Source organism: Cibotium barometz, chromosome 31 (assembly GCF_041138505.1).
Source record: "Cibotium barometz isolate CiBa-2024 chromosome 31, ASM4113850v1, whole genome shotgun sequence".
In the NCBI taxonomy this organism is placed as follows: domain Eukaryota; kingdom Viridiplantae; phylum Streptophyta; class Polypodiopsida; order Cyatheales; family Cibotiaceae; genus Cibotium; species Cibotium barometz.
Genome location: NC_141076.1, coordinates 13765337 through 13787538, shown reverse-complemented (window position 1 = coordinate 13787538; position 22202 = coordinate 13765337). Strand labels below are relative to the sequence as shown.

At 38.1% G+C, this 22202-nt stretch overlaps 2 protein-coding genes across 4 annotated transcripts in view; both read right to left on the bottom strand.

The window, feature by feature from the left end:
• The window catches only part of LOC147620533 (receptor-like protein kinase At3g21340), a 35947-nt gene extending 32482 nt beyond the window's left edge, over nt 1-3465 (bottom strand). Inside the window, exons 1-2 of one of the 3 annotated variants that reach the window (XM_086825428.1) lie at nt 3313-3465; nt 2504-3110 (exon numbers count right to left, since the gene is read on the bottom strand). In XM_086825428.1, coding sequence (XP_086681554.1) covers nt 2504-3110; nt 3313-3391 — 686 coding nt within the window. In that variant the 5' untranslated portion in view covers nt 3392-3465. The remainder of the gene's footprint in view (nt 1-2503; nt 3111-3312) is intronic. The other 2 variants (XM_086825429.1, XM_086825430.1) reach the window with 2 other exon arrangements.
• Nucleotides 3466-19935: 16470 nt separating this feature from the next.
• LOC147620532 (uncharacterized) lies at nt 19936-21020 on the bottom strand. The gene is given in 2 exon segments (XM_086825331.1): nt 19936-20540; nt 20903-21020. Coding segments are annotated over 2 exon segments (723 nt in total).
• Nucleotides 21021-22202: the final 1182 nt, after the last annotated feature.

The following is a 22202-nucleotide window of genomic DNA, read 5'->3' as shown; positions in this document are numbered from 1 at the left end:
TCCACCGACCGCTCCGACCACCATCACCGCCAGTGTGCTCTGACCACTCTGACCCTCAGTGCCCTCCGACTACTTTGACCACTCCGACCACCATCACCGTCGATGTGCTGCGACCACTCCAACCGTCGGTGCCCTCTGACTACTCCGACCACTCCGATGGCTCCGACCGCCGGTGCCCTCCAATGACTCCAATTGCCATCACCGGTCGGTGCTGCTGCTGACATGTAGACCACACCGTTCTAGATTCGCATGGCTGAACAGAGAAGGGTCCAACCTCTCAAAATAATAAGAGGAGAACAAATGGAAATGGTTGGATGTGCCTTCATTGTTGTGTTCATTGTTCTTAAGATGACTGAAATAGCAGGTGCATATCTAATGCTCCTAGGAAGACCGTGGCTCTCAAGACCGTGGCTCAGGAGCAAAAGGATAAAGCACAACTCGGAGAGATGGACAAGATCACGATCAGGAGAGGTTGAAAGAAAGTCTACATTTCAGTTTTTAAAAGATAGGCTAAATCTTGCGAGCCGACTAATGCACGTAGAGGGCCTAAACTACCTAGAAGGGGTAGAAGATAATGACGAAGAGAAGATATTAAAGGAGAATCGAGATCTATTATCACTGTTTGAAGTGGACATAGAGAGGATTGTGCAAAAGTATGATCGAGAGGTTCTAATGGCTCATCCTGAAGTGATATTGAATTAGGAAAGCTCTCATAAAGAGGAAGAGGACACTTAGGATAATGTGGAAGAATTTCAAGCGGAACACGAAAAAGCCATGGTAGCTCTAAAGCAAGAGGAAGTCAATCTTGGGAAAAGGAACAGATTTTAAGAAGATGAGCTCAAAGAGGTGAACCTAGGAGACGATTAGCAACCCAAGACAATCAAAATTAGTGCCAAGATAAATCAAGAATTTAGAGGGAGACTCCTAGAATCGCTTAATTCCTACAAGGATGTATTTTCTTGGAGCTATTATGACATGAAGGGGATTGATCCAAGTTTCTATGAGCATAAAATTAACCTGAAAGAAGATGCAACAACAATAATATAGAGCAGATACAAAATAAACCCAAACTATGCCAAACTAGTGAAGTAAGAGATTCACAAATTACTGAAGTTAGGGTTCATATATCCTGTGGATAGGGCGGATTGTTTTGTCAGTGATAGTTATTGTTTTGAGAAAGAATGGGAAGCTTAGGGTCTAAATTGACTACCGCAAGAAGTCGAATGCTTCCACTATAGCAAATCCATTCCCACTACCATTCATTGATTCCTTGCTGGATGCTGTAGAGCTGGGGGCATGAAACATACTCTTTTTTTGGATGGGTTCAATGGGTACAATCAGGTGCAAATAGCATAGGAAGATAAAGAAAAGACAGCTTTTTTGATAGAATTGGGGGCATTTGCCTCCAATGTGATGACATTCGAGCTGAAAAATGCTCCTGCTATATTCCAAAGGATGTTTTAGGAAATATTCCATGAATATCTGACCACCTTCATGAGGGTGTTTGTGGATGACTTTAGTGTGCTCGAGAAGAAATAATAACACATAACACACCTCATAATGTTCCTGGAAATGTGCAGGAAGGTTAGATTAAGCCTGAAATGAGCCAAGTGCACCTTTGCTCTGTAACTTGCGGATCCTTCTTGGGGCATATAGTGTCTGGAAAAGGGCTTCTTGTGGATCCGGCGCCAAGGTTATAGTCATTGTGAGTTGCAACTATAAGATACTAACACAACCATACAAGATAGCTATACAAAAGAACAAAAAACAATAATAGATGAAAAAATGAGATATCCTTTATAATTTCTCTAAAGATGTGATATTTTACTTCTTTAAAAGTTATTAAAATTAGAGTTGCACTGATTTTTTTCAACAATATATGTGTAGTAGAGTAATATATAAAAATATCATTATTTATAGCTTCTATTATGGAGAAGCATTAATTACATATGCTCATAGTGGAAAATATCACCCTCCCCCATCTATCTAGTGTATCAAACAGAACAAGGAAATAATAAATAACAATTTGAGTAGTATATATATATATCAAAGAAGTTCCGCACATATGGCAACAAATAGAGCATGCCAATGTCGCCTCACAATGACATTAGTCGACACATGCAATAGAGCCCTTATCCCAAAGGATATTTTATGAGGTTCTTCAAAAAGTTATGGGCTATTTAACAAGGAAGGAAACTTTGTGGTTTAAAATGTATAAAATCACCCAAAATCACTAATTTTGAGTGGGTCGTGAAGTTAAAATTGCTAAAAACACCATACATGTTCACAGACACTTTTAAAAGCTTTGTCCAATTTTTCTATACTTTCATATACACAGAGAACATATATTCAGCAAACCATCTACCTTTACGTTACGATAATAGGCCCTTATTTTCACCTTGATGGCCATGTACATGTATGTAATCATTAACTAATACAAAACATGATCAAAACCAACTAGAGATCAAAAACAGGCTAACAAAGGGAGAAAGATGCCACATACCTTATTGGGTCATTTGTTGTTGCACCGTAGTTTATGCGGTGCGAGAGGAGAAGTCCATATCCCATTTTGAGGGCACCCTTCGAAACGCCGCTGGCGGTCACGTACATGGTGGAATTGAGAGATCTGAGCTCCAAGCTGGATATGAAAGGCGTGTCGCTGCTGTTTGGGTGCGGAGCCAAGCATACAATCGCATTCTGTTGCTGAGAAATGTACATGAACTCATGCATGGTGGGATCAGCCGTTGAATTAGAAGTGGTGGTCACGTTAACCCATACATCGTAATTGAGAAGCAGCACAAATGAAGGAGGATGGTTCAGCCCATCGTAATTTCCATAGAGGAAAGAGGCACGCACAATGTACGTGCTGCCATTCTCAACCGACAGAGAGTAGCAGAACTTGCTGTTCCTGGGGTCTATTGGAAAGTACCGAAGGGTTCTGAGCGGCACGCTTGTTGAATTTTGCAGCCTACCTTCAATTTCACCACCGATGCCATGATCCACCAGATCAGTATTATTGGTGTCGGTAACCCATTGAATCCCGGTGGTAGGATCAGAATAGTTTTTTCCCCCACAGTTGATGCTTGTAACCAAATGCTCAATATCTACAGCTAGCAACATGCATGTAACCAAACACTCAGTTCAGTGCTCGAAATAAAAATTTAAAAAAATTAGAAAATTTTGAAGATTAAAAGGATTTACTACTACAACCCCCTTGAAGTTTTGAAGGTATTCATTTCCTTCAAGGTATTTAAAGTTGGATTAGGTGTATAAAGTTGGATTTTTTGAATTCACTAGTAGGACAGTGCACACCTGGCTGGGCTGCAGAACGAGCAGGCAAGAACATGAAGACTGCAAGACAGAACAATAGAGAGACGATGCGCCCCCTCATGATGAAACTCTTGCAAGCTGTATTTCAAGATTCTTGTGTAATTAGAGAATGCACAATATCCTGTTTCTCGAGATAAGAATCGCAACGCTCATGACTCCCGGTCGTGAGATATCCTGTAATCAGACAGACCGGACAAGAATACCTGTGCCGCGTGCGGGGTTGCCCGTGACCCGAGTCAAAAGAGTGCGCCGTGACCCTTGAATAATTGCGGTGTCCAGAGATACCGTGGTCTAATTGTGCGTACCAGTATTTGAAAAAAAACAATTTATCACATTATCAGTGTTTGAAAAAAAGAATCTTCCCAAAAAGTGGAATACCTTTATCTAAAGAATGTGAAATTATTTATAAGGAAAAATCTCCAAATCTCAAGGTTTTGCAAAGTTTCAAAGTATTTCTCAAAATACCTTCAAATAATTGTGACCCTCTAATAATTGTGTGTACCCTCGAATGGTCAATTCAGTACCATCTTAATTTTTAAGAAAATATTTCAAATTAAAAATTTTTATGTAAACCACTTAATTTATCGTACCACTCCACTCCTGAGCAAGGTTGCTTTTTTTGACAGGGATGAGGACTCCAAGTTTTTCACCGTTTACTTGTACGTTTGTTTTAACGATGATGACAATTATTTTTGCATGATGTCAATCAAAAATCAAGCTTGCTCCTGATCAAGAAGGTTAAACGTTGAAGGTGTGCATTCGTGGGGTAGCTGGCAAAAATTCAAAACCTTTTCTCCACATTAACCTTTTCCAATGGGGACAAGGCCCACTATTAAGATCTGGTCAAGGAAGGGAGATATGCTGGAAAAACAGACCCCTAGAGGGTGCACCACTGAAGCATTAATGGAGGCTGAATCTATTTTGCTGAACTATCATGTGTCTTGGGAACAATCCTCTTTTGTATTGGAGGAGGATAGATGGAATCAGTTATGTGAATTGCTAAACAAAAATGAATAGAGATGTGGGGGTAGGGATAGGATGTTGAATTCTAGAGTCAGTTTCACAATATTAGATAATTTGGCAAAAATCTCATATTTTGGGAATCCATCACTGCATTTAATTTTGTATATATCTTAAACATGCCAACTCCAAGTTTTTTGGGGATTGAAGATCTAGATTCTATTGTTCAAGATCTTTCCAATGATATGTCACATGACTGGATTTCAACGAAATTTTGGACAAGTTCACGATGATCCTATTTTTCAAAAGGGAATGGGATTTTTCCCAAATTATCTAATATGGTGTATTTTTATTGATTTATAAATATATATTTACATGTCCCAAAAAAAAAGAAAAATACAAATTTTCAGATACCTTAACTATTGGAATAAGGGAGAGAGAAAAAATAAAGTATATTACATGAGTGCATCTCACATGACTTCATGACATGATTTCATTCTCATGTTTTTGGTCTTGTCCTTTTTGCAAGGCATAGTAAGTACTTGGTGGGATTTATTTTCGCCAAGTGCCTTAGTGATCCAAGCCACTACTTGAAAGAAATTTATTCTCAACCCTTAAAAGTAAAGGCAATGCGTAGACTTAATTGGGATTTAGACTTGAAAATCATGAGGAAGTGTGCGGATGCATAACCGCATTGCTCCATTGTGCTATTCAGCATTTCCCAAAATAGTACTTGGCTTTTTGTATCCTCCTCCTTCATTTCGCATGTGGCAATTGTCAATAGCTCTTGAACACTATAGGATTTTGGAGAGAATTTTTTTCAATCAAGGTAAATGAAAGAAAGGAAAAAATTGAAGTACGTAGTCTCACCTTGGGTCATAAACATAACAAGCCATTGTTGACCAACCAAAAACTCAATGAGTGTGATCAAACAAAACCCAGGACTTTGACAAGTCACCTCCACTATCACACCGCATGCTATTCACCAAGTCCACGCCTGATGCTGGTCCTCGCAAAGACATCTTAAAGACATAACATTTGTCATCAGGGCCACCTTGTCCTAGGAAACAGCTACCTTGTATAAATGAATAGCGAAATCTTCTCTGTATAAGAAGGATGCTATCAAAGCCCTCTCTTGCCGGCATCAATTTTCTTTTCTCCTGGGATACAATTCGTCTAAACCTAAAAAACATAATTTCACAATAAAGAGAGGACCAAATGTAGAAAAATACATCCAAATATAATTAAGTTACAGAATGAATACTCACCTCTGGCTTTCAACAAGAGGACTCAACTCCTCCAAAAAATTGCAGAGCTCATGATCCCGAATACTTCACAATATCCATCTGTATTTTTCGAGGACCAGCACTTCTCTAGGCTTTCAACACTTGAGAAACAAACATTTTCACGCGCTCCAACATTGACCTTGAAGTTCCTAGCTGAACTAGATGTTCATGCAGCCCGGTGTGGAGCATCATTCTTGTAATAGTTGTGTCACGAGGCATTACGTAATACACAACACATCTACACACTTGCACACAGTGTGCAGTTTTGCGACAAAAGTGACAAACTATTTTAGTTTTCTCATCCTCTGTTAGAAGTCCAACTGCAATCTTTTTTGTCAGATGTCCATGAAAGAAGGTGTTGTTATACCTTTTATTGTTCAAGTAAAAAGGACAGCTGAGCCTATGGCACTCCAAAGTACCAACACAATAGCTAATACGCACAGTATAACTTACAGACATGTTTGATGTTACTAGATGTGTCCATAGTTGACCATCATATTTTTGCTCCATTCCATCCATATTTCCTATTTTGCCATATGTTGGTGGAAACTCTAGGATGGAATCACCATCATAATGTCTTGGCACCTCCTGGACTTGGATGACTCGAGTAATTTTTTTCAACAATGAACGTAGAAGAGAAGGTTCCTCCTTCTTACGAAGAACTGAAAGTATACTCTCTGAAGCAATACATTCATCTTCAGAGATATTGTGCTTTGAACCTTTTGGATTGCTCGTGCCTTCACCTGGTTGCAAAACAGTTGCGGAGCCATTCAAGTCACTCTCAGAGGAGGAGCTCGAGATATGAACATGGGTGTTTTGTGTCCCTAATTCTTTATCCACTGAAGTCTCCAAATGTCGGACATCTTGGACAATGTAATTAGCACTAGAATCAAGACTATCAGCTGCACAGAGAGGACTATATTGTAGCATATATGTTTTACTTCGAGTAATATCTACTACAAGGTAGTTTTTATTGCCCTCCATATCATAATTAGAGATGATTTCCTGTAGGCTTTCATTGGTCCTAGTAGCTTTCACTCCAGAAAGGGCGTGTGATGAAGGTAGAAACCCTTGTAGATATCCATGACTGACAAGCGTGGTCTGGTGGAGAAGTATTAAAGTTTGAGATTTTTTGTTGCAGCAGCCACCCATCAAGCTCCCACTCAAAGGTGACAGTGTGCTCCATAGGGGAGGCAATACGAAGATGCAAAAAGGACAGGAGAGACGAAAATGTGAAATGAAAATATAAAAACGAAGGAACAAGTGGGACTTTATGAAACAAAAATAGAAGATCAGGTATCTACGTGGAGCAATCACGATTGAGAATGAAGGTGGTTGAAATGATAATACAAGGTGGAGCAATCACGATTGAGTATGAAGGCGGTTGAAATGATAAAACAAGGTGGAGCAATCACGATTGAGAATGGTCACGATAATTTTTTTTTATAAAAAATATATAAATATATATGTATCTATAAATATATAAAAATATATACAAATATATACATTTATTGGTAAGTCACTTATTTTTATAAAAGGCTAGTCTCTTTGTAAATAGACACACACACACTAAAATATATATATCCTAATAGATTCTTAGCCTAAAATATATACAATATAATATATAAATATAGACATGTGTGTGTGTGTGTATTTACAAACAGACTAGCCTTTTATCTATTTTAGGATATATAGATATATTAGACTATAGATATATTAGACTACACACAAACACATGCGCATTTATTAAAATACATATAGCTTAATATGTGTGTGTGTGTGTGTGTAACCTAATAAATACCTAGACTAAAATACATATATATATACATCAATATATAAATACCTAGACTAAACTATATTCTCTCTCTCTTTTGAGCCTAAATATCTAAGAAAGTTTTAAAAGAGCATGAGTGTTCTCTTTGTTGTGCATCACATATTCCCTCTCTCTCTCTCTCACTCTCTCTCTCACACACACACACACACTCACACACACACACACAATTTCAATAACATAAATAATAGAAAAGTTTTAAAAAAGTATGCCACACATATTGAACCATTGAAAAATGTGTGTGTGTGTGTGTGTGTCTGTCTATAGCTTAATACATTTTTAGCCATATATATGTGTGTATATGTATGTATCTATCTTTAGGCTATATATATTTTAGGCCACACACACACATATATGGTACACATATTTTAGGGTACTCTCAACTCAGCAAGCGAACGGGCGAACGGGCGAACGCATCTGTGAGTGAAGAGAGGTACTGTTCTCTCTGCTGTTCTTTTTCTGTTAAATTGAGAGCCGACGGCTATGTTGGAGGTGGCGGTGGAGAAGATTGCGGCTATGTTGGAGGTGGCGGCGGCGATAGTGAGGGAGAGGGTTAGGTGGAGGAGGAGACTGGTTTAACCGGTCTTGATGCCTCCCTTGCCCCCATTGCTCCAGCCACCCCAGGCTCTGCCGGGAGCCTGGGGTGGCTAGAGCAACGGGGGCAAGGGAGGCATTGTCCAGGCCAATTGAGAGACCGCAGCGGCGCTAGAGGTAGAGGCAGCCGAGATGGAGGTGGTGGCACTGGAGGCGGTGGAGAAGATTGCGGCTATGTTGGAGGTGGCGGCTATGTTGGTGGGGGTGACGATGGTGAGGGAGAGAGCGAGGTGGGGGAGGAGATTGGTTTAACTGGTCACGATGTCTCCCTTGCCCCCGTTGCTCCAGCCACCCCAAGCTCTGCCGGGAGCCTGGGGTGGCTGCGCTTGAACTTCACCCCACAATCTACTAACCCTCTGTTTCTACCCATCTCCTTGCACCTTCCGAGCCTTCTAAAGGAGTATCACTTGTTTCTCCCAGTGATAGTTGGAACCTTGGCCAGGTTAAAGAGATCCCCCGAACAATGGTGGCAGCTAAGGTGGGCTGGGTCATAGAGATTCGAATTCTCGCGGCACGTGAGGTCGTCTGGCGAGAGCAGCAGCGTGAGGAGCGGCCACGTCTGCAGTGACCTCTAGTGGCAATGAAAGTCATCATCCCCTAGCTGGGCTGGGTCATAGAGATTCGAATTCTCGCGGGGAAACCCACGTGAGGTCGTCTGGCGAGAGCAGCAGCGTGAGGAGCGGCCAGGTCTGCAGTGACCTCTAGCAGCAATGAAAGTCATCATCCCGTAGCTGGGCTAGCTGGGACCTCTAGCGGCAATGAAAGTCATCATCCCATAGCTGGGCTAGGTCATACAGATTTGAATTCTCGTGGGGAAACCCACGTGAGGTCTGGCGAGAGTAGCAACATGAGGAGCGGCCAGGTCTGTAGTGACCTCTAGCGGCAATGAAAGCCATCATCCCGTAGCTGGGCTAGGTCATAGAGATTCGAATTCTCGCGAGGAAACCCACGCGAGGTCGTCTGGCGAGAGCAGCAACGTGAGGAGCGGCTAGGTCTGCAGTGACCTCTAGCGGCAATGAAAGTCATCATCATGAGTTGACGGTGACGTGAAGTCAGCTAGCGGGAGCAGCGTCGTGAGGCGAGGAGGGACGTGATGGTGACGTGGTCGAGGGGTCGCGTGAGGTGACAGTGAGTTAATTATCCCTCCAGCCACTCCAGGCTCTGCAGGGAGCCTGAAGTGCCTGGAGCAACATGAAATGTGGACATATCATCCTCGCACACGTTGAAAATCCTCTTCCACCTCACCATACACTAACCTGACCATGGCTGTACCAGGCGGTGCCGTGCATGGACCGTATGATTTGGCATGCAATGCATAATGCAGCCATATCCTTCCACCACTCCTTTTTCTCACCAAAAAAAAGGCAGTGTTTGGCATGCCCATTCTTAAACGGATTTGCGGCGGATGTTATTCGAGAGTCACTTTAAAAAGTTATTTGAAATTAACAAGTTATCCAAAAGACACAAGTTATTCAAAAGTCACTTTTAAAAAATTATCCTAAGTATGGCCAATGATGTAGTGGATGTGACATATTGATATGACATTAATATTCTAGAATCACTATGAGTACCACAAAAAACACTTTTGGTTTTGGTTTTTTGTTAATACATTAGAGTGCTCTACGAAAAAATAATTCAACCCTTAAAATTAAAGGCAATGCTAAAACCTAACCAGGACTTAGACCTTAAAATCTCTAAAAACCATACTTATTTTGGGATGTATAACTAAAACATGTAAATTTCATTCGTTAAAATTAAAGACAATGCCGAATTCCAACCAGGATTCCTAAATTTCAGCTGGGAAAGTTACACTACAAACCAGGTTATGTGAGCACTGATAATAGTTAGTACATTTTACTTTCCAGCTTGCCTTTAGAAGACCACAGTGGTAAAATTGACATGAAAGGAAGTTTTGATGCAAGAAACTTCACAAGGTTCTCAAAAATTAGGCCGATTGTTGATGGCTTTTTCGATCGTGGATGATTGGCATAATTCTATGTTAAGAGATAGATAATGAGGACATGTTTCACCAAAAAAAAAACGAATGATCATCCCTCCATTGACATAAGATGTGAAACTTGTTGATAATGATAGCTTGAGCCTTGTCACATTAAAAACATTGGTAAGATTCCGATGACTAATCTTTCTAGCATGGCACCTTGTGGCCATGCCATAAGGAAGACACTATAGTTAATGCTGCAAGATTTTCTCACAAAAGGTTCAGCACCTTGATTCCCCAAAACCTGGAGGTAAATGTCAAAGAAAGCAACAACACAAGAGTCAAAGAAAGTAGAAACAAGAGTCAAAGAAAGTAGGGAGTTGGTGTTTTCACTTGGAGGAGAGCAGATAAGCAACCTTTAGCTCTCATAGCCTAAGCATGACACTTGCATTATTCATAAGGGCTTTGCACAAACGACACCAACATTGTTTACAAGGGCCTTGCACTTTACAAGCATATCTTGCATAATAGGCACTCACAATATCTAGCACCCACACTAAGTTTCATCATTGACACAACCATCCCAATACATCTCTAGATGGGGGGTAGGGGACCAAGGTGAGGGACAGCATGGTCGTCCATGGTATGATCCATCACTTAGTGCAAGAACCTCTAAAGATCTTCAAAGAAAACAACTCTATCCAGTCTCCATTGGACCATCTGCCTCACCATTACACTGAATACTTTAGCAACAACAAAGTAGCCTAGTCTCTAGTTTCACCCATGAGATCTGGGCATCATACCTTGCCGTGCTAAACAATTCTGGAACATCATCAGTCTTTGCCAATCAAATGAATTAACTATGCTACTCATAAGAATCCTCACAAGTTGTGAGGCTTATAGCTTGCGAGGCCTAGCCTAACATATTTCAAATTGGCTTTCTAACTCCCTACTTTCTTCGACTCCTATTTCTACTTTCTTCGAGCGGGAATCTAGATCATGAAGCTTTTGCAACACCCCTATGTGAGTTTGCCCCAAAACCATCCACACCACTGTCACGAGTGCCACAATCACACCAAGAGCATACATCTACAGGCGAACAAAGAGACATCTTGACATTATGCATGATATTCAAGAGGGAGACCCCACAAATGAAGATCAAGAGAGAGACCCTCCAGAGCATCTTCAAGAGGGGGAGGTGTCAAGAAAACATGACATCATGGACATGACTAGTAAGAGTACTTTCCATCGCAAATTTATTTTGAGAAGTGTGTGCTTTCGAAATGCATCTCATTTTTTATCTTGTTTACTTGCAAGAGGTGAGAGATGTTCTTCACACATATTGCTGGTAGACGTCCACACTCTTTCGGAGGGCTCAGATAGGTAAAAAGAATAATTTCACCATATAATTAGTTTTCCAAGTTATACTTACCAAAACCAAACATCATAAATCTTTTTTGTAGTGTGGAAGAATTCTTGATGAAGATTCCCAAGGCTCTATCTCATAGAGGTGCTCCCTCAGATACAGTGGCTCGCCTCGTATGGGTTGACTTTCCTATAGGTTTACAGGTTGTTGATGTAGATATAGATGGGTGTCCCTCATGGAATCAAGTTTCTTCATCATTGATACGTGCCACACTCAGTTTTGTTGGTTTGTTTGTGGCTGATGAGGGTTGGTTTGTGTGTTTGAGTCTAATGGATCAACTTCCTAAAATATATTCCATGGGAAAGAAAGTTGGATTGGTCATACATCGAACAATGTCTGTTCATGTGGAATCAAGTTATTTGTATGAGAATGGAGAACGGGTAAGTCATAATCTCTCAAATATTTCCCTTTATGTATACATGTTATGTGGTATGGATATCCAAACATAATGTTTTCTCGTTATGGTAGGTGGATACATTGGCGGTTATTATGTTCTATCAAGTGAATTGCCATGTCCCTATTATTGATCGTGAGGCTGGGCAAAAAATAAAAAATGTATATACTGATCTTTAAGTTCCAAACCATGAAAATCTTGATTACAAAGTCTTTTGATCCACATCATACTTATTGATATAATCATATATATACATATATCTACCTAAATTCATACACCTCGTACATATACATATACATACATACATACAAGAGCTACCTACACAGCACTAACATATATACATACATTACATACTAATACTTTCTTTCTTACTTAAATATATAACACAATCTTTTAAAGATCAAAAATGTATATATCGATATTTAAACTTCTAAACCATGACAATCTCGATTACAAAGTCTTTTGATCCACAAATTATAGCATTCTTCTACGTGTCATCCCGACCTAATGAGAAATCTCCCAGACATGCTTTGGCTACCTCCATGTCATTCTCTATCCCCATATAGTGCCTTTTTAACTCTTGGCATGCACGTCCCAAGCCTCCACATCCCACAAAAACGTCCAAGACACCATCTCCTTCACTTGAGAAGGTCTCCACTAGCCACCTACAATGAAATGCAATCATAAATGTGCATCTAAGTATTTTGAAAAAGTAGCTATCAAAATGAACAGAATGAAAATTGTCTTATGATCTAAAGAACATAGGAGATCTTTCTGCACCACCGCGAATGTAGCGCTCCAAGACCATCGTGCGTTGGAATGGATGCTTCTTATTCTTCTCAAAAATGAAATTTCGTTGAGCGTTGAATAACTTCTTAGCTCTTGCATGTATGTATGTATATGTATATTTTGTATGTGTATATGTATGAGGAGCATGAATTTAGATAGGTATATGTATATATCTAATTATACATATTTAAGTAAGTAAGAAAGTATGTATGTATGTATGTATGTATGTATGTTAGTATATAGGTAGCTCTTGCATGTATGTATGTATATGTATATGTATGAGGTACATGAATTTAGATAGGTATATGTATATATGTAATTATACATATTTAAGTAAGCAAGAAAGTATGTATGTATGTATGTATGTATATATGTTAGTATGTAGGTAGCTCTTGCATGTATGTATGTATATGTATATTTTATATGTGTATATGTATGAGGTGCATGAATTTAGATAGGTATATGTATATGTATATTTTGTATGTTGATCTTTCAAACCTTGTTATTTATATGTAAGTAAGTTCTTGTTATTTATATGTAAGTAAGTTCTTGGTCCTTTACAAAGCTCATAGTAAGTTCATGGTCCTTTGCAAAGCTCGGACTCCTTGTTCATTGCTCCAAAAAGCTCGGCAAAAAAAGCTCGCCAAAAAAAATCCCCCATTTTGTGTGAGTACTTCAAAGTTTTTGGTCTTGTCCTTTTTGCAAGTTATTTCATGTACGTAACAAGACACTCTTTTGTAATTTTTTTCTTAGTACTTGATAATACTTATGTGTTCTCTGAGTTTAGTTTCCTTCTAAAGTGATGGCTATTGAAAATTATTGTAAGTTACTTTGTATGAATAACAAGACAGTCTTTTACAGCTGGGTAGTTGCAACTTATTTTCTTTCGTTATTGTAAGTTATTTTGTGTGAGTAACAAGACACCCTTTTGCAAATGGGTAGTTGCAACTTATTTTCTTTACATATTAAAATATAAAATTTTATAGTACTATTCATCTGTCTCTTTACTAGACAAAAATTTGATTATTAGACTCCTTTTCAAATTGACTTATAGTAGAAGCTTTGGAAATGTTTGGTGTCGGTAACCCATTGAATCCCGGTGCTAGGATCAGAATAGTTTGATCCCCCACAGTTGATGCTTTAAATCCTGCAATTCAAACATCCGCATGGAAAACATTTTGAGATCTGTTTGTCCAGATAAGAATCGCAACGCTCATGACTCCCGGTCGTGAGATATCGTCGTCTACCTGTTACTTTCTACCAAGGAATCAGACACAGACCGCACAAGAATACCTGTGCCGCGTGTGACTTGAGTTAAAAGAGTGCGCCGTGACCCTTGAATAATAATTGTGCAGAGATACCGTGGTCCTCGTGACCCTCTAATAATAATTGTGCGTAGCATTGTTTGGAAAAAAAACAATTTACCACTGTTTGAAAAAAAGAAATTTCCCAATAAAGGGAATACCTTTATCTAAAAAATGTGAAATTATTTATAAAGGAAAATCATGAAAACTTACGGTTTCTTCAAATAATTGTGTACCCTCGAATAGTAAATTTACTACCATCTTAATCTTGTCCTTTTTGCAAGGCATAGTTAATACTTGGTGGGATTTACTTTCGCCAAGTGCCTTAGTGATCCAAGCCGCAAATGGAAAGAAATATTTTTTTCAAACCTTAAAATTAAAGGCAATCGGTAGGCTTAATTGGGATTTAGACTTAAAAATCAAGAGAAATCACATGAATGCCAAGATCTATAACTAAAATGTGCAGATTTCAACCCTTAAAATTAAAGACAATCTCGAATTTCAACCGGGATTTCTAAATTTCAACCGAAAAAATTACACTATGAACCGGGTTATGTGACTTGATCCAAGCACTAACATGAAATTTCAAAATTGTCTTTTGTGAGTACTTGAATATATCATGTATTTGAGTTTTCTATGGTGCTAATTTTCTGTGAGTACTTCAAAGTTGAATATACTTCTGTGTTCTTTGACTTTGGTCTTTGAAACTTAATGCAAGTTATTTCATGTACGTAACAAGACTCTTTTGAAATTTTTTTCTTAGTACTTGATAATACTTATGTGTTCTCTGAGTTTAGTTTCCTTCTAAAGTGATGGCTATTGAAAATTATTGTAAGTTACTTTGTATGAATAACAAGATAGTCTTTTACAGATGGGTAGTTGCAACTTATTTTCTTTCGTTATTGTAAGTTATTTTGTGTGAGTAACACGACACCCTTTTGCAAATGGGTAGTTGCAACTTATTTTCTTTACATATTAAAATATAATATTTTATAGTACTATTCATATGTCTCTTTACTAGACAAAAATTTGATTATTAGACTCCTTTTCAATTTGTCTTATAGTAGAATCTTTGGAAATGTTTTTTGATAAGACCTGAATATGATCCCTAGCATGGTAAAAGTACTATTTGGTTTCATGTAAAGGTCTAAAGGTTGTTAAAGTTTCATCTAGTTTTCATTGAGAAAAGAGTTACATGGCCAAATGGCAGTAAGGCTTAGACTACATATTTTTCTATTAGAGCACCCTTAAAAAGAGAGACACCCTTGATACACACGTCTTTGCTATTCTCTTGAGTGAAAAGGAACCGTACTCCTTGCCTTGAATAATAGAGTAAGACATATTAGTGAATTCCCAATTGCTCTTTTTAATCTACTAGGTAACTAATAACATTAATCGACTAAGTTAAAGGGGCCACCCTCCTCATATGAATGAGAAAAAATACAGTTTGAATGCTTGAAATGTTGTACTAGTACGCTACACAAAAGTATGTGAAAGAAACTTTTTAACCGAACAAATGGCAGAATTGTGTAAACGCTACCTATTTTCTTTATTTTTCATAATCTATCTAAAATCTCGATACCATTATACAAGTATATAAAAAAACTACCAACAAAATTTTTATTTGCTTAGTTTTTGAGAGCATAAATTTTGTAATGAGACATACAACTTTATAAATTATTGGATTTCACGAAAAAAGATAACTTAAAACATTATGTCACACTAAAAGTACCTTCATGGCACTACATTACCAAATACTAAGATCACTTCTCAATTATTTGTCTCAAGAAATTCATAGTTTGCTTGAAATGTAGATCCAAGAAAATACATAAACTATGAACTTCAACATCTTTGAAACATAATATGTTGATTTAATGATTGGATACTTTTTTCCTTGTCCATTTACTCCTTTCTTTAACCATTCTTAGATTAGACTTTTAAGTTAGATGATAATTTCTAGTGGGATTGTAGAAATGCACTTGAATTACATTCATAACCAATACCCTTAGGATCTTTACATCTAGGTTTGATTATCTTGCTCATAACCAAAAGCCAACATTGTAAAAATGGTCCTCTCATACATCTCCTTAACATTTCCATCGCGTCTTATGCTATTACCATCTACACTTTAAGGACCTTATCAAACTAACATAGATTTTCCACGTTTCTTTACAACCATTTGCATCAAGTCTCACGGAATAGAAGGCTCACTAGCATTATCTCTTGCCAAGTTTCCAATGTTAATATCGCCTTCCAAAGCTTAAATAAAAATATGTCTTGACGTTGTTTATGTGGTGAGATATGCTTATTTTGTCCCCTCTATGCATTGCAAACTAGCTCCTTAAAAAGAACATCTTTGTTTTGAATGGTTTCCTTGATTTCTTGAAAGTTTTTTAAGTAATAGCACATTTAAGTAATATTTCTTTTTTTCAATGTTTCAATACTTGAAGATCTTGTATTTTTAACTCTTTGTTAGAATGGTGAACACCACTCTAACAATGGTAGAGAGTGGTGTTTTGAAATATCTTTTAGAGTGGTGGGAACAAGAAAAGGAAAGCTTTCAATTGGAATCCACGATTTTGAAATTAAATTTCTTCTTTGGCTAATAGGGGTGGTGATAAATGCTCAAAGATCTTATGGGATGTAGCATCCCCAACAAAAGCTTCCCTCTTCAACTTATCTGTTAATGGAGCTATAATGTGAGCACAATTCTCACTAAACTTTTTATTCAAGGATGATAAACCCAAGAATCTCCTCAATTATGTGATCTTGGTAGAAGCTAGGCAATTCTTCATATATTCCACCTTCTTAGGATCCACCCTTATACCATTTCTTCCCACAATGTGACCATCTCGTGACCATTTCACTTACCATGAAAGTGTTTTTACTCTCCTTTGCATACAATTGGTTGGCTCTCAATACACCCAACATTATGTGTGGATGAATCAAGTTGTATACCAATATGCCATCAAAGAAGACTAATATAAACTTAAAGAGGAAAGATTAAAGTATATTATTCTTTAAATCTTGAAAAGTGGTGGGTGCATTACATAACCAATAGAACCTAACCACCATAAAGTGAGTCTCTCGATCCTAGATGTCATCTTTTACTCATCACCACTCTTCATCCTAATTTTGTGGTAGCCCAATCTCAAGTTAATCTTGAAAGTGAATAATCTTACATATTTCACTCATCCAAAAGATGATGTATCTTTTGAATGGGATAACTATTTCTTGATACAGATATTATTTAAGTCTCGATAATCAATGCACTTATGAAAAGTATCATCTTTGTTCTTCACCAAAAATAAAGAATATGGTATTGAATAGTTAATTTAGTACCATCTTAATCTTTTAAAAAATATTCCAAATTAAATTTTATGTAAGCCACTTAATTTATCATACAAGTGCTAATCATGGTTGGTAACATTGACAGGAACCCTTGTGCATCAAATTTGGCAAGGAAGGGATGAGAACACTAGGCTTTTCATCGTTTACTTGTAAGTTTATTTTAACAATCACTTTAAGAGAATCATTGTTTTTCGATGCTTACTTTCCATGCCTAGTCGCGTCATATGTGTGTCGAAATAGATGTCAAATTATGTGTGGAAAAAGGCATGGAAATACCCATCGAAATATACGTGGAAACAGGCATCAAAATAGCAGACGATTTTTTTTAATGAATTTATATAAAATATTTGCTAGTTTCCATCCTTGGATGTGTTTTAGCCATCATTGTTATCAATTGCAGGTGGAACCAGTTGTCTTGTAGTAGTAGAAGGTAATTCATCCATGTCGTCATCCTCTTCTAGCTCTAGCATGAGAGCTGTCGATGCATCATGATCATACTCAGCTTGAATCTCTTCTTCTTTTGGATTATCTCTAGTGTATGTTTCTCGTTCAAGATGTATTTGCTCAATGAGTACACCTTCATCTGATCCTAATCCCATGTGAGCCTCACCTACTTCCTCAACTAGTATGTCTTCTTCTTGTTCTTGTTGTTGTTCAATAGATGCTAGCGGTGTATGCTCAACCATCACATGATCTGGGGGGAGTTCCTCAGCATCTGGCAAACAGTCAACTGCTATTTTCACCTCTTCAAATATTTGTTTGCCACCTGGACTTATTTGGATCACAAACAACCATTTATGATTAGTCGGGTCTTCCACAAAGATGACTTGCTCACAGTGATCTGGTAGAACAAATGTGTCCCTTTGGTCAGTTCATATCTTTGTGCGGTCTACTTGAAGAAATCCACGCTTGTCTTTGCATACAATTACTTGCACCCCTCTTCAGTTACCAACTTGAACCATTTCACATCAAAAATGAACATATCAAACTTTTTGAATCCAACCTTAATAATATCCTGGATTGTTCCACAATAATCTAGCATGCCTACTTCAGTATTGCCATCACTTGCACTTGAACGACTTTCTTGCATGAAATTAGCCTTCACACCATAATCAAATGTTGTTCTCTTTTTATCTATTCCTTCTACTCATCGAAAGTGACGTCCGCGTGACCAAATTGCCCCAAACTTATGATACTGCAAGCATAATAAATAAGTACTTTTATTGTATAAATTCACGAAAGCACAACATAAAAGACAATGCGTAGATATCTCTAACTCACATACATGGAAATCACAACCATATGCAAGCTCCTCCTCCTCATCACTTATTGATTCACCATTGCATTTAGCTTGTAGTATGGTTTGCTCGAGCCATTTATTAGAAAGAAAGTCTAGAAGAAGTGCAAGTTCTATTGGGTACGGTAGTGTGCGGGTTGTTTGACTTCTTCTAAAACTCAAACGAGCTTGGTCCCTTTTAGCCTTCACCAAGTTATATCTCTCGATCCATTTCTCCATAGCATGTGAGTTTAAGATGTAAAATTTATTGATCTTCTCACGTAATGCTACATCCATTGTTCTCACAAGGCCTTTCCCTTATGGCTCTTCCCCAACTAGTCGATCATCTTCGTCTTGTGTCCATAATCTTGGCATATCGAGATTAGACGTACTGAGAAAATTAGTTATATATACAAGTTATTCTTGAACAAGCCATCCCGCTGCTGCTATACTACCTTCAGGAGATGAGCTCTTTGATGAACAAATCCTTTAAGTGTCTTCATAAATCTCTCCAAGAAAAACATCCATTGGCTATGGACAACCCCACTCATAGCAACTTCATCAACCACATGAATAGCAACTGCAAATGAATGGTTAAAATACTTGTTGGAAAGTATTTCTCAGCCATTGTACAGCCTCGATGGAGTTTAGTCGTGCTGCTTCCAACGTGTCTCTACTAATCTCTTTCCTTGATATCCAATGCACCACTGCACTAATTTTGTAAATTGTTGCTCTAATGTTATCGTTCAGGCAATCCTTGATGGCTATAGGAAGCACAAATTACAAGAATTTGTGCCAATTATGACTCTTGAAGCCACTAAGCTCATCGTCCTTTGTAAATGCTCCCGTCAAGCAATGCATGCATCCTATAGGGGTACGAAACTCACTAATGCACTTCTTTACACACCGTTGCTCTTCCTTTGTTATGACCCAAGGTGCGTTTGGTATCTTCACCTTTCCATCTGCTCTATTTTGGGCCTATAAGTGGTGCATGCGCTGAACCTCTTATAAATCATCTCATTGTGCCTTGTTGTCCTTTGCTCCTATGATGGTTTCTTCTAAGCACCTCATCTATATTATTGAAAATGTGCATTGGGTCAAGAAGACGATTCACTAGAAGGTCATTGCAGTATGGAAGTTGATGGAAAATGGATAGACGCTTCATTCTTGGAGGTGTACAGGTCTGATCCAGCTCGCATAAGGTTCTCCAATCACTGATCTTCCATATGCGAGGAGACCTCCCTAGAAATCCCTCACGCAAAGGATGGTCCACTAGCAGATACTTCTTGTGGCCCTTGTATACTATCTTCTTCATAGACTTTGAGTATGGAGCCTCAAGTTGCGGCCCACATAATAGACATCCATTATACTGTAACACTGAAAGCCCTATAGAACATCAAAAAAAGATTGTATAGCAGGTAAGTTTGGATGACAATCATGACTTAACACACTATGTTAACAAGCTACAATATTACCTGAGCACTCTCCATAGCCAGGCCAATCATGCATAGTCCACATAAGTATTCCTCTCAATGTTAGTGCACGTTGTCCAAACCTCTTGGAAATATCATGAACTTAAATGCCCTCTCATAGAACACGAAGCTCCTCAACTAAAGGGGCTAAATACACATCCATGTTCTTCACCCTGTACTTTCCAAGAACTATCAAAGATAATAAAACATGCCCTTTTTCTATCACTAGCCATGGTGGACGATTATAGTTAACTAGACAAATAGGCCATGTACTCCATGATGAACTTCCTAGACCAAATGGATTCACTCCATCCATCGCTAGTCCGAGTTGAATATGGCAAGCCTCCTCCTGAAAGGCTACCCACTTCTCTTCCATGTGCTTCCATGTAGGGGAATCTATGGGCACACGCATAACACCATCCGTGGACCTAGTGTTACGTTGCCAAGTCATCAATCCTGCAATGGATTTGCACTTGAACATTGTTTTAATCTGAGGGATGATGGGAAAGTGTCGTAAAACTTTTGCTGGTACCCTTTCTCCTTGCACATCTTGTCTATATCTCGATGTACCACAATGCGGACATTGTACTGCGTTGTTATATTCTTGTCGATAAAAAATATAATCATTTGGACAAGCATGGTGTGTGTTGTAGTCCTCCATGCCAATCGAGTGCAACATTGCTATTGCTTGACTACAGTCCACTTACTTCTCATTATCTTCTGGAAATATTTGATGTTTCAATAAGCTGTTACACAAAATAGTCAGGCTAAGAAAATGCATATAATGGTACATAACTCACTAATTGCATATGATATCATCACTTACGCAAAAAGTTTTGATACGCTCGTATCAGACCATCCAAAAATCGATTGCAAGTTCAATATGGATAGGCAAGCGCATAAAACAGACACATGTGCTCCACGATATAGTGGAAGACGAGCAAGCCTACGTAGCTCTTTCTCTTCTTGCGAAGTGTATTCCACATGTCGTGAGTTTTCTTCTACCCCTTCATGTTCCAAACCTGGATCTTCTGTTCCATTGTGTAAAGCATTTATCATGTCATCCATGTCATGTTCTACCGAATCCGCTTGAAGTTCCTTGGGTTGTTGGATCACCTCATTTGTGGCTACTCTTGTTGGTCTCCATCGTTCAGGCCGGATATCCACAGGTTCGTCATTGTTAATGCACTTTTGCCACTAATTAGATGTTCCAATCGCTCCACTAGAAATATTGCCCATTTTTTTGTATGATCATTGCAAATTCGTCGACGCATCGAGCCACTTGGTATTTGCAACGAGTACATGGGCAAAGTGTCTTCTCCTCTAAATCAACAAAATTTGAGGGTGTGGTGTCATCCATGGTTTCCATATTGATTTGTAATGGGAACGAATGCTTATTTTTGGAGGGGAATCCTCCCTTAAGTATTTGTGGAGGGTGGTAGTCAGTGATAGGTAATTTGAAATATCGGGGGCACGCAGGATTTGGAAAGATTTTGATTTTGAATGAAAAGTAGCGATCATCGACATAAGCATCGAAAAAGTCGTTGGAATAATCGATGAAAACAATGTCGAAATCATGGTGGAAAACAGCATTGAAAAGTCCGTCGAAATAACCGTGGGAAATGTATTTTTTTGACTCTTATATCCAAGCTTATTTCCACGTACTTTTTGACGCTATTAATTTCCTACTAGTTTTAAAAAGATTGCTTAGGAATTGACTAATATGTCTTACTCTAGTATTATTCAAGGGTAACCAGTATGAGTTCTATTATTCAAGGGTAAGAAGTATGAGTTCCTTTCAATGTAAGTATAGGAAAGATGTATACATCACATGTGTCTCTCTGTTCAAGGGCTCCATCATTGAAAAATGTGTAGAAGTCTTTTTGCCATTTGGACATGCAACTCCATCAATTTCTTTATAAAATATATATCGAGCATCAACAACATTTATATTATCACATGAAAGCAAACAATATTTTTAACATGTTATTGATCATATTGAGGTCTTATCAAAAAACATTTCCAAAGTGTCTTCTAGAGGACAAATCTAATAATCAAAATTTTGTCTAGTAAAGAGACGGATGAATGTTACTATAAATTTTATATTTCATTATCCTAAGAAAATAAGTTGCAACTACCCTTTCTGAAAGAGTGTCTCATTACTCACACAAAATAACTCACAATAATTTTTAATATCCATCACTTTAGAAGAAGACTAAAGCAAGAGAACACATAAGTATATTCAAGTAC